We start from the raw sequence: 13,237 nt of genomic DNA, 5'->3' as shown, positions 1-13,237 counted from the left end.
CTCCAGAATTAGAGTATCCCAAAAATGGAAATCTCGCGATTTTTATTATAAAATAACCTTGTTATGAGACCACTTTCAGTCTTTGTACATTTTCAATGGCGAGAAACTTGCATATTAAGCGAAATGTTTGATGGATTTATGAATCCACAACAGGGTTGCCATCTCTCACGCAGGAACTTTTGCGGCAAATCTATATTATTCCATTATAAACCTAAGATTAGCTACATCAAAAGCATTGGGGTAGTTTTCAAACCCGACAAACTATTAACAATGTAATAAATCTGTTACATACATGAAAATGCAAGTACATGTATATGCAGATTATTTCAAATTAAAAATCTCGCGCCAGCCATCTGACCAAATTTGACAACCCTGCCACAATTAAGCAGCTTCAGCATTAACCCCTTGAACCTCTAGTAGAATCTGAATACTGAGTCGATGCACTGTTTCCCGGTGTATTTAGGCGTCTGGTTCTGGAAATAATCCGTAATCTCTAATCCTCGGTCCAAAATATTAATTTAAATCATAGCACCTGTCTAAAGCCTGAGAATACCGCAGCACTAATGGTCATGATGATGGGCGCGGCTTCAATAAGAGTAATTTGATTCTTCATGGAAATAATGGGACCCAGAGGCGATTGTAGGATTTGACCGTTATGCATGTGTGTGTGTGTGTGTGTGTGTATGTGTGTGTGACGTAATCCCCGCCCCCAAAAAATGATTAGATTTGCCGAGAGGAGGGGGGATCTCCACGGTAAAGTTTGCCGGAGATAGGAAATGTTTACGAAAATGTGGGGCAAATCGCTAAATACTTTTCGGAAAACTATTTTTTAACAAGGACACCAGAGTGATGGGGACACATTACTAAAGAAGAACTTAAGTATTAATAATTGATGCAGTTATGTGCGAATTTAAAAGGAGGCGATTGCTATAAATTGCTAAAAATCGGCATGACCTTTACGTCATGATTTTATATCTTGCACATATTCCAGGCTCTGATCTTATATACAGACCGTGTTTTCTTTGAAACTTAAAAGTAAACAAATTAAATACGAACATTTTTTGCCTAAATGCAAGTAATTACTTAAACTTGGTCTCATCATACCCTGCAGTCATTGCCTAGTGAGCGTCGCATTAATGAGAAATTACAGCTGTGGTTGCTATGGAAATGTCCCCCAATGGGGTCTTATCGTGAGGCATCGTTTTTTTACTTTGTTGCTTCTCGCATATGCTAAGCAGACACAGACAGAAACAGCTGCAGTGGAGACGTTGTAAAGTAAGCTACCGGATAAAATCGGGCATTATTTATTCATGTTTCGACTTTTCTTTGGCATGCAGCCAATAGCATTTTTAGACTTCGGACATTTGCACATGGACTGCTCAGGTCGTTAGTTTGAGGTTTTCACTAATAACTATAAATTACCTTTTTGAAATACACAGTTGAAAAACATGCAGCTGGATAAACTGACGTCTCTTAATTGCCTGCAGTGTGTGACTGCTGGATAAGCAGTTATAGAAGATGGATGGATGGATGATCAGTCTCACCGGTGTTTACCAAAGTAGCTTCCTTTTTCCTCCGGCCTCAGAGCTTGAGGCCTGAATCCACACCCTGTTGTAACTTTCCAACACCTGATACCAGTACAATTTTCCACTGAGATAAATGGGAAATTGCCGCTAAACAAGTATCCACACCCAAATATTCACTGTTCCTTCCTAGAATGCATGTCATGTGGTTCCTGTCCAAAGTAAGTCTTACAGGGAAGTTCAGTGATTTTTGTTTTCTATAATGTGCCCTTCCTGTCAAATGTGAGTAATTTCATTGCAGTGACACGGAATGGACACTAGGCGGCGAGCCAAGCTACGTAATGGACAGCTCCGCTGGGAACTCATGCTCTCAGCCATGCAATCATAGACGATGTTTGAATTAACTGTGTGACATTTACAACTCAGAGATTTTAACAAGCATTCCAGCTTTATCCTCATGTATAGCTGCAAATCTTCTCAGTAGCATCAGCTACATCCAATTTAAAGTATGTCAGCGGGATATGTGAGCTGTGTTGATTATAAGTTAGCTACCGTGTCCATCATTTTAATTTATTTTATTTTATTTAGATATTTATCTAAATAAAAATAGTCACCCAATTTTGGCAAATACTATAGAAAAGCAAAAATAAACTTTTCTTCTTAGGCAATTTTTTGAAGTAGAAGCATTTTTTTTTTCATTTCACCACACAATAGTGAGGCACAAGGTTCAGAACACCAGAGGAATGTGGAAAACAGAAGTGAGAAATGCAGAAAGAATTGCTGCTGAACACTTTACATTAACTTATTTGGCAGATGCACTTATCTAAAGTGAGAAAGCCGTCCCTGGAGCACTGGGGGTTGAAGGTCTTACTAGGCCAGCAGCCAGATTGTCATGCCCTGATCCTCCCTTCCATGTGCCACGCCCCCTCGTTAACCCCATGTGGATTCCCCGTGTTTACCAGCTGTTTCTGTCAATACTGCAATGAATTTAGTCTGCGTTTCCGTTTGTTTCCCCAGTCTGGTCATTGTATTGTCCGTCTGCCTATTGCCAACGTTATTTATAATTAAACCCTGCATTACCCGATTTCCCGTCTCTGCTCGTGCTTCCCTGGTGTTATGCAGGACAGAATGACTCAACAAGAAGACGCTTCCTCTCACGGAGGAGGACTACCTCAAGCTGATCGATGAGATGATCTATTGGCTCACACAGCCCGAGGTAAAAAAAGACCCCGTAGCTCCTCACTACTGGAACAGATCTCCCCGCCCAACAACTCACCCCTCACAGCGGAGGTGTGAGCCAACTTGCGGTAGTTGAGGGAAGGAGTGGCAGAGGCGCTGATCAGGCAAGTACACCTGGACAGTGGGCTGCCTCTGCCCCCGCCGTCCGGGCAGCCCGAACTCCCCATCGCCCCCGCTGTGTCTGCTTGGCGAAGAAAGCAGAAGGATCGCAAACGGAGGGGCGTGTCAGGAGCCCTTCTGGAATCTGCCGCTTTGCTGCGGATGCCCGACGTCTCCACGGCCGCCGCCCTCCTTGAGTCTGCGCCCGACGCCTGCATAGCTGCTGTTCCATCTGTGCCCAAGGCTTGTCTGCCCGCTGGTTTGTTTGCTCCTGAGACCCTGGCCAGACGCTTCTTTACCCTCCAGGGACTTTTTGGTGGGTAATGGGGGAGCCAGCATTGCAGGCCTACTCAGGGGCTGCCCTGCTCCTGGGGCAGCTGAGGAGGGAATTTGTGGTGATCACTCCAGCTTTTCCACCCCAGGAACTGGACAGAGCAGAGGAGATTCTGAGGAAGCTGCTCCAGTGGAGGAAGAAGAATGCTCCCTCAATAGGAGAAGTTGTGGTGCCCGAGGTCTCTGCTGCGCCCCCCGTGGTTCCTATGCCATTGGTTCCTGCTTCGCCCACCATGGTTCCTGTGCCAGCGATTCCTGCTCAGTCCCTCATGGTTCTGGGACGGCGGTTTCTGCTCAGTCCCCCATGGTTCCTGCTCAATCTCCAGTGGTTGCTGTCCCTGCGGCTGATGCGCCGCTGTCCCCAGAGGTTCCGGTCCCTGCGACTCCAGCCCTGCCCTCAGGGGTCCCCAACCCTGTGGCTCCAGCTCTGCCCCCAGAAGTTCCTGTGCGGGCGGTGGATGCTCAGCCCCCCATGGTTCCTGTTCAGCTCCCCGTGATTTCTGCTCTGTCCCCCATGCCTCCAGGTCCTGCTCTGTCTTGCGTGGCTCCACACCCAGCAGCTTGGGCTGTGCCGCTGCTGCCCAAGATCCCTGCGCCACCGCCGAGCCGAGGTCCCTGCAGCACTGCTGGCTAAGGTTCCTGGCCTGGTGACTCCTGCAGTGCCCTCCATGGTTTCTGGTCCGGCGCCCAAGGTCCCTGCGCCGTTGCTGCCCGAGGTCCCTGCAGCGCCCGTAGTTCCTGCAGCGCTGCTGACTAAGGTTGCTGTGCCTCTTGCAGGGCCCTCGCCTGAGGATCCTGGCCTCCTTTAGCACCTTCCATGGTTTCTGGCCCAATGCTTGATGCCCGGTGGTTCCCACGTCTGAGGTCCCTGCTCCAGCGCCAGAGGTCCCTGCTCCGTCACCTGCTCCCAAGAAGCCAGTTCCTGTGATGCCTGTGCCTGAGTGTCCCATCCATAATACCGATGCACCATTTCCTGAGGTTGCTGTCCCGGCAATTGACACGCCACCTCCAGAGGATCCCGTCCAGAAGGCCGACGCGCTGGCTCCGGAGGTTCCAGTCCCGATTTCGCCTGCTGATGTGCCGCCCTGTGAGGTCCCGATTCCGGCTGCTGACACGCCGCCCTGCGAGGCCCCAGTCTCAGTGGATGATGTGCCACCTCCAGTGGCTCCAGTCCTGGCAAACGATGTGTCAGTCCCAAGGGTTCCCATCCCGGCCCTTATGCTGCCTTCCCTGCGTCCCTTGGCCTCCGTCCCCCTGGTCCCTGACCCCCAGGTTCCAGTCCCCCAGGTTCCTGACCCTCTGGTTCCAGTCTCCCAGGTTCCTAACCCTGCTCCCATGTTCCCAGCTTCCATGGCCCCAGTCCCTGTCCCCAAGGAGGTCCCTGATGGCCGGACCACTGCTCCTCCCTCCTGGATGGAACTGGTGGAGGAGTTTGAGTAGGGCCCCTTGGAAATAGCGCTGACCACACCCTTGGACTCCTCCAAGGGGTCACCTCAGCCAGCGCCACCGTATCACGGTGGATCTCAACCAGATTCCCACCTATCGGTCTCCAGGAATGAGAGGGGACACCGATGGCGAGGTTGACTCCCTGGCTTGCCTTCGCTCCCCCAGACTCCAGCTCGGTGGGTGCCCCCGACCTCACCCATGGCACCTTGTCGGTAAGCTGTGGCCTGGTCTCTGAAGCCTCATCGGTCGCTTGCGTCTTGGCCGGCTGTGGCTCCTGCCATGGCTACAGTTCCCTCCTCCCCTCCACCACAGTCCCCTTCGCCCACCTCCTCACCTTCTCCGCCATTCCCTTTGCCCTCATTCTTGCCACCTCCAATGTCCCTTTCAGCTCCTGTTCCAGCCTCGCGGTCGCCTGCTGCTCCAGCGGGCCCCGCCTTACGCCCGCCGAGGGTCCCTTTAGCTCCCCATAGCCCCATGCCCTTGGGTTCCTTGCCCCCTGTGTTTTTTCCCCGTATTGCTCCACCATGGTTCCTTTCTAGACCCTTTGTACTTCCTGTGTTTCTTCTTTGTCCCTCAGTGCCTTCTAGTTCTTTTGTGCCCCATGTGTGTTCTCCACGTCCTTCAGTGCCTTCGTCCCCTGCTGGTCCCTATGTGCCTTCTGTGGGTGTGCCCTCTGTGTTTCCTCCTCACCCCTCTATGTCTTCATTCCCTGGTGTGGTCCCTCCATTGTCCCTTTTAGTGTTTCCCGGTCTTGTGTTTCCGTCTTTGGTGTCTGTGTGTGTGTTCGTGTTCCCCGAGGTTTGTAGTTTGAGTTGTCCTCCTTGTGGCAGTTCTGTGTGTCCGTGCTGTTCCCTGTGCCCCGTTGATGTTGTTGCACAGATATAAGGGGGTCCAGTAACCTTCAGTATATCGGGGGGGGATAGACAATAATACATTTAAATTGCTGTCTACGTGCTTGATCAGTAATAAAAATTATTTCAGAGGGGCTTCAGACCCATTTTTAAACTACGTGGCTGGGTGCCTAAGTTGGGTCATGGGCCCAACAGTGAAATCTCTTTCCCAGACATGGTATTTCAACCGGTGGCCATTCGATCACAGGCCTGACCCACAGAGCCACACACTGTCCTTTAATGACCGTAGTAACGTTAGCCACCCATACATAAGGGAATATGCATGCAGAAAAATGTACACAGTGCATTTCTCTCATCTCTCTTTGTTCCTGCAGCTATAGCAGGTAGTTAACATGCTTCATGCGTTGAATCATAGAACTAATGGGGAGGGGGGGGGCTGCATAGATGCTGAAAAATAAACATAGAGATAAAGAGGTTATAAAATAAGGAGATAAAGCCAAAATACGTAAGTGCCACCAGGCAACATGTTGGTGATGATTTCTGAAAACCTTTGTCTCCTTAGCTCATTACCGCTCACATTGACACATTAGGGTCATTGGGTTGGCAATGCCCCACTATCATAAATTCATATTCTAAACCAGTGTTTCCATATCTGGTCTTCAGGGACCCATAGATGGTCCACATTTTTGCTCCCTCCCAGCTCCCAGCCAGACAGTCCACATTTTTGCTCCCTCCCAGCTCCCAGCCAGACAGTCCACATTTTTGCTCCCTCCCAGCTCCCAGCCAGACAGTCCACATTTTTGCTCCCTCCCAGCTCCCAGCCAGACAGTCCACATTTTTGCTCCCTCCCAGCTCCCAGCCAGACAGTCCACATTTTTGCAAAACGTGGACCATCTATGGGTCCCTGATGACCAGCTTGGGAAACACTCTCCTAAACGAAATAGAGTAAACGACGATTCTTTGATGAGTCGTGATTACACCAGCTGTTCCTGGGGCTGCTTATCTCACAAGCTCAGATTTTCTTCTTTATTTTTCTTCCACCTTTTTTGGGGGGATAATTGTGGTAAATCTGAGTAATTTTGTTACATTATGGCCTGCTTCAGTGCTCTTGAGTTGACAATTATGTAGATCACCAGAGCTGACCTGACTCAATAACTAAAGACAAAGTATCAGAAATGCCTGACAAAGAATTTATCCCCTAGCTTAAGATTTAGGGAAAGTTATAAATGAAAACATGCACAAAGCAAGGTCTTCCTCTCTTAGAACAAAACGCCTTTCATTGCAGCATTAGTTCTGTTGTTTTCTCAGTTCACTTATTTAGAAAGTTCCTTGCCATAGTGATCATGGCTTTGATAGGTATAATAATAGTACAATGCAAAATAATCATATAATTTATATTGCATTAAATGCTGATCCTAAGCCGATTTGGAGCTAATCCACTCGTATACTATTGATTGTATTCCTGTTGCATTGTTGCGCTGCTGTTGCACGTTGATGTTGTGGAAATTTTGCTCGGCATTTCATCTTAGCAGGGCTTAGCAGAGTTCTTTGCACAGTATTATTTAGTGTATTATTGAGAAATGGCAGGGTAAACCAGACCTACCCATATCTTGCCAACTAGATCTGCTCCTTGCCCTTAGTGATTGGGTCCCACAGTTTCAATGCCATAAAGAATCAGTTGGGAAGATAGTTGTGAACCTCGACCCCTTCGCTTGTTTAGCTGACATGTTTCTGCTATCAAGGCTCTCCTCTGATCTCTTACAATCTTCTGAGACACAATGGAAAGACGGTCATCACCTCTGATTAAGCAGGAGAAAGCGAACCGGCTCTGAAGAAAAGCTTTAGTTGATGATTTGCCTGTCCAGAAGGAATCCATCATAAACATCCAAGCGAACGTTTTGCAAATCAAAAGTTAATACAATCCCATGAAAAGTATCACAAAGGTAGATGCTCATGTTCTAATAGTACATGTGATAAATGATATATAGTCATAATCAGCAATCAGCAGTGATTAAGGGGAGCAGGTCACTTAGGGAATGTGGTCCATCACCAGCTCATTTTATGAAACACAGGATGCTTTCACAGGATGGCCTCTGGTGAAGCTACTTAACTTGAATTGTGTCTGTAAATCCACCTGTAGCAGTCAGTAAAGCTGTGTATAAGTTCAAATGTGGCACCCTGAACATAAATGGTGTACAGATTCACTAGAATAAAAGGAACAAGACAGTAAAATTACATTATTTTGTTGGAATACTGATATATGCAGAAATGTATATATTGAAACAAAGTTGAATGTGAATATATGGCCTGGTGATGTGATGTTTCTGTTTGTTTATAGGATGGAATATAGTGGGTCACGTATTTTTTAATTATATCTGACACTACTGAGAAGCAAACAAAAAATGTGAGTAATGAGCTGTTTGTTAGGAATTAATAAGTTCATCTGCTCATAAAATCAGATATTTTTCTTTCAGTTTTTCTTGGTTGGAGTTTGGTCTATGCATTGTTTGGAACTGTCTGAAATAAAAGTAAATACCCAAATAAATAAATAATATAATGCACTGTATGAGAATTTCATAGAAGATAATGATCATGTGATTCAGTGTTGGCAAAATACCTCAGATGAAGCACACAGTGAAACTGTGTGTTTTGTTTTCAGCGATATCAGAACCAAAACTGTGGGCTGATCCCTCCTCAGCTTGTGATAATCTCATACATTCCATTTAGATGATGATTCAGGTCAGGGAGTAGGGGGTGAGGTGAGCAACCATGGACGTTTCTGTTTGATAGCTTGACCTCTATACCGGAGCCCCACTGTAGAGAACATGGGTGCTTCACTTTTAAACTCCATGGATGCCTCAAAACACTAAGACCAAGAAGCAGGGTGAAGCGACACTTCCCTGATTAACTGGTTAATATGACAACGTGCCTTATCTGCAGGGCATTTGGTGTAACATGTATATCTCTGGAAGGTTCCCTACGTGTCGTGCTTTTGGTTTCCTCTGTAGAATTACTCACTGACTGAATTTGACCCCCTTGTACCAGTTTCTTGGAATGTGATGTCTCATGAAATCTCAGAAAATGAAGTGAACAGCGATGGCTTAGATTCCCTCATGACTGCAGAATAGTAGCCCTACTATGTATAAACCCTGGTTTGGTATCATTTTACAAATTTTTTTGTACATTTTACAACATTTGAGTCTTGTCAAGTCAACTCAAAACTAGTTCTTTGTTTTATACTCTTTAATATGAGTTCATGGGTTGTTTCAAATATTTTTATGAATTTAATGAAATGCAAGACTTAATAAATGATATTATTAGGAACATAGACAGTAGCTTGTACTGGGTAGGAAACATTTCTGTAGGACCCATTTGTACTCAGGGAAAACAGTCTTACACAACTGTTGTACTGGGCTGTTGTTTTTCCACTTACGACCTTCCTGTTGTTTGAACAAAACTGACCATTTTCCTTTTCTTATTAACAAGGTGTGTATGAAAATCCCTGGAAGATGGTTGCTTCTAAGACGTTGGACCACCACACTGGACACCAAAAGTTGTACCACATTAAACGTATTTTATTGTACTGTCTAAGCAAGGTAATTAAATAATTGGAAGGTTAGGGGCCTTGTATAATGAGATAAATGAATTTATTTAAAAATTAAACCTTCCCTCTATATCTACTCACTGACTAAGAAAGTTGGTATGTTCAAGAATTTACAATGGAATGCTTGAGAAGACAGTGCCCTAACCTTATTTTTTAAAACAGTCATGTAGTGTCATCTTTACTCTTAATGCTGAATGTTGTCATCCTTTCAGTTAAATATTTTGCATGTCTTTGAAATGAATGTCCCCCCGCATTGGAAATCAGATTGACAGATAAAGAGCTACACAGTGTGCATGTTTGTAGAGTCAGCAGTCCCCCACAGAAGGCTCTTGGACTTTGAGAAGGACATCTTGGTGGCAAGCCAAGCATCAAGGGTCAGCCAACATGCCAGCGCACGTTGATTGACAGTCCATACTGACCAATGGCAAGTCACCTAATTGTCAGCAACAGCCAATGATATTGAGGTCAGGTGGGGCCACTACTCACTAAGGAACCATAAGAAGCCTTTGCAGCCAAGCAGAGGTACCATCGAGTCCTAGAAGACCAGCAGTGAAGGTAAGAGTCTTTTTCAAAAAATATTTACAGATTAACGTTCCTAAAAATATTTAATGTAAGTTTGATTTCTTCATAATTAGGTGATAGTAGGGCAAATAATATAATAAATAGGGTACCAATTTTCAAAAAGGCTGCCCATATAAAGAGTTTATGAACGGTTTATAATTTGGTTATTAATTAGGTTGTAACACTTTGTAAATTATTAATTAGTAATTTTAAACAAGTTATAACAGTTTTCTTTTTATTCATGAGTTACTACCATTTACAACTGGGAAAGGGGAGCCTTTATTGTTAAGTGGTTCCTATATAGTACTTAATATTTAATATATTTAATAATTAATATATATAATAGCTATTGTTATACATCTATGTACATTTGAAAATAAACTACATTTCCTTACGTGGGTGAATCTGAAAGACCTCTTTTGAAAAATGCTTAGAAATACACATTTGAAAGATACTTGAAAGAGGATTCTTGATATACCAGCAGACGAATTTGTAACAAAAAAGTGAGTGTTTTTTAATCAGGCCTTCAACAACCAATGAAACTGGTCTAATTTCACAATGTCGCTCTTTTAACAGGTGCCCTGTCCAATCAGCAGCCATGAAGTTTTCTCTGATCGCTGTCCTGGTTGTGTTTGCCCTGGCTCAAGGTACTCATTCCTCAGCAAAACAATAAAAACAAGAAACACAGGCAACAGACAAGCAAAGCCAGTATCTATTCTTACTCAACATGAGCTGCACAGCGTAAATAAACCCTAATAGCTCACAAGATCCTGACATGCAATTATGATCTTATTTATCTTTACACTTGTAACTGACCAGGCAGAGAAATTAACAAAAATAATTTTGCCAAAACTTTTCAAATGTTAACGATTGTTTAAAAAATGATGAAAATAGCCTTTTTTAAACTGTTCCTTTTGATTCTTGGTTTTCCTCAGTTCGTGCTTTTTCTTGGTCCCACAGGCGAGTCTCTCTCTCTGGTAAAAAGAGACACCCCTGAGATTGAGAGACTTACCAAGTATTTCCAGGACCTGTCTGACATGCTGAGCAAAACCGCCGAGGGTCTGATGGAGAAAGTCAATACCCAGCAGTTGGCAGGCCAGGCGCAGTAAGTTGCTAATCTGTTAACACTACACAGTGGAAACAGGATGGCAAATTTGCCCACGAATCCTGACAGGTTTCTTGATTGCTTTTTCCACTGGGTCATGGATTTCTAGCTCACAGTTTGATCCCTTTGTTTCTAATTGAACTTATTGAACCCTTTGACCACATTGACAATATGATGCTTATGCACAATATTTCTAAATACGTGACTATGGATGTGATGATTGAAGAGGGTAATGCTGTGTCTCCTTCTTCCTTCCAGGACCTACTTTGAGGATGGGAAGGCCCAACTGCAGCCCTTTGCTGACAGGGTCCAGGAGCAGCTGAAGCCCTTGGCCAGCAACATCGAGGATCAGCTTAAGCCCCTGGCTGATTCTGTGCAGGCCCAGCTTAAGCCCCTTGCTGACACCGTGCAGACTCAACTGGAGGACATCTGGCAGCAGGTCATGCAGCACACCAAAGCCTTGGGCTCCAAGTAGATGAACCCTGTCCTGGCCCCTGGCAAGCTGGTACCAAGAACGACCCACAGCAACAGCCAGATCTGGCTTATGCTTGCCTAAAGTCTTCCCATACTCCTCTGCTTTAACCTGATGTTATATCAAATAAAATGCTTGATAGTTTTTTGCCTTGTCATCGTGTGGTTCTTCATTGCTTGCTCTGCGTTGCTTTGTTAGCCTTCCAAATACTCGGGTTTGCTAAAGCGTCGTGACTCGCAGACAAAAAACAAAAGCGCTGACACATTGACAAGCCACTCAAAGACTGACCAGAAAAGGTACTGCAGATACAAAGCGCAAATTAATTTAAGAACATCACCGCCTCGTGTTGTTTTTGTGGAAATATCCTTCAAAAAGACAACAACAATGGGCATAAAAATTATGCGTAATTATGTGTCTAATGCCAGTCACTCTTTTAGAAACAATTTTGAATTAAAAAAATCATTTGCGCTCAGCAACATTTTAGGATTTCCATTATTGTTGCGAGATCTATGATGAAGGGTGTAGGACTTCAGTTGCAGCTCTGGGTCCCAGACAGAGCTGCTGACGGAGCTTGAAATCACTCTATTAGACCCCCACCCCTGTGGCAGGCATCTTGTAGGCATCTAGCAGGCTGCTCATAAGCATCTAGTGGGATTTTCGCAGGTCTGTGTGGTGTCCCAGGCTCCCTTTGGTTGGGTACAAGAGGAGGGTGGCCTGCTTTGCATATGGGGTCACATTTGGCAGGAGTGCCTGAAGAAGATGAATGTTCTTCATCACGAACACGTTGTCATCCTGCTGGAGGTGATGTAAATGGCGCTTATGGGACTGGACACGATCCAAACGTTTTAATGAGAACTTGCAATAAATACCTGTTTGTAGCCTGAGGAAATGTTTTTAACCTGAACTGTTATGTGTGTATCTGTCAACATAAGCGAGCTAAGAGAACAGAATCATAATGTATGTCAGGTGGCTTCGAAAATAAGATTACATGATGTGATGCCAAATTGTTCTTAGCTATAGGATTTGGCGACAGGGGGGAGGAGCTAAGCTATTCTTTTTTTGCCTACTTTAACAAGAATTGCAGGGGCGAACCCAACAGAATGGGCTTATGCATTATAATCAAGGTGTCCGTCAGAGGCTAATGGGTCAGTGAATGCTGGTACTTTTTCGATTCCGTTTCCACTGCAGTTCACACAGCTCTGTGCTCACAGGAGGCTGCTGCTCTGTTCCACAACTCGGCACAGGCTTCATGTTTGCATATTTTAATGCATTTTTGAAACCGGACACCAAACGTGGTTCCGGTTATCGTAATTTGAATTTCAACCTCCCTTTAATGCATCCGTCCGGCTGCTTGGTCCAGTGCAGGTGCCCAGACAGGGGCAAACTCACATACAGACACCATCACGGGCTACGCAAAAGTTAGAGACACCAATTCAGCTACGGGCAAGTCTTTGGAATGTGGGAGGAAATTTTAGAAACTGCAGGAAATTCACACAACAGAGGGACAAACATGGAGAATCCACACATGCTGTGTTGGGGCAGGTTATGAAGCCAAGAGTGTTTCTCACTGAGCCACTTCTATTAATGCTTAATATAAGATATTAAAATAAGTTGTTTGAAAGATTTAAGGCAGGAAGTATTTTTAGTACCAGACCTATTATAAATTTTATGTAAAGCACATATAGCTTAATGAAAATTTTCATTTTGCCAATGAGACTAATTGTTCATGTTCAGTTAGTAAACACTGAAAATATGAAAGTAATGCTTAATGAATCTCTACTTATGAATGTACACAGGTCACAATTTTCATTACTCGGCTTTTGCTTAATATTTGGCCAGGACAATAATCTCCTTGGCTGAATGGAATTTTTTCATTATGGAGAACAACACGTGCTATCAGAATGTGTAAATAAGAAAAAGAATGTTTTTGCATGTTGACACATGTAGAACACATGGATGTTTTAATATAATATAGCTCTCCATCCATCTACCCATACAATTTCT

General features: G+C 44.6%; 1 protein-coding gene across 1 annotated transcript; it reads left to right on the top strand.

The window, feature by feature from the left end:
* Positions 1–9,567: 9,567 nt before the first annotated feature.
* Positions 9,568–11,377, top strand: LOC125719258 (type-4 ice-structuring protein LS-12-like). Its single transcript, XM_048993875.1, has 4 exons — positions 9,568–9,650; positions 10,233–10,303; positions 10,617–10,761; positions 11,020–11,377. The coding sequence occupies exons 2-4, from the start codon at positions 10,255–10,257 to the stop codon at positions 11,234–11,236; spliced, it is 411 nt and encodes a 136-aa protein (XP_048849832.1). The 5' UTR covers positions 9,568–9,650; positions 10,233–10,254; the 3' UTR covers positions 11,237–11,377.
* The last annotated feature ends 1,860 nt before the right edge of the window (positions 11,378–13,237 follow it).

The sequence above is a fragment of the Brienomyrus brachyistius genome, chromosome 23 (assembly GCF_023856365.1).
Source record: "Brienomyrus brachyistius isolate T26 chromosome 23, BBRACH_0.4, whole genome shotgun sequence".
Taxonomy (NCBI): domain Eukaryota; kingdom Metazoa; phylum Chordata; class Actinopteri; order Osteoglossiformes; family Mormyridae; genus Brienomyrus; species Brienomyrus brachyistius.
This window is presented reverse-complemented; position numbering and strand designations above follow the sequence as displayed.

Excerpts from the sequence above, each read along its gene's own strand:
- LOC125719258 (XM_048993875.1), top strand. The coding sequence starts at position 10,255 with ATGAAGTTTTCTCTGATCGCTGTCCTGGTTGTGTTTGCCCTGGCTCAA. Across the intron at positions 10,304-10,616 it reads TGTGTTTGCCCTGGCTCAAG|GCGAGTCTCTCTCTCTGGTA; the intron begins GTACTCATTCCT and ends TTGGTCCCACAG. Across the intron at positions 10,762-11,019 it reads CAGTTGGCAGGCCAGGCGCA|GACCTACTTTGAGGATGGGA; the intron begins GTAAGTTGCTAA and ends TCTTCCTTCCAG.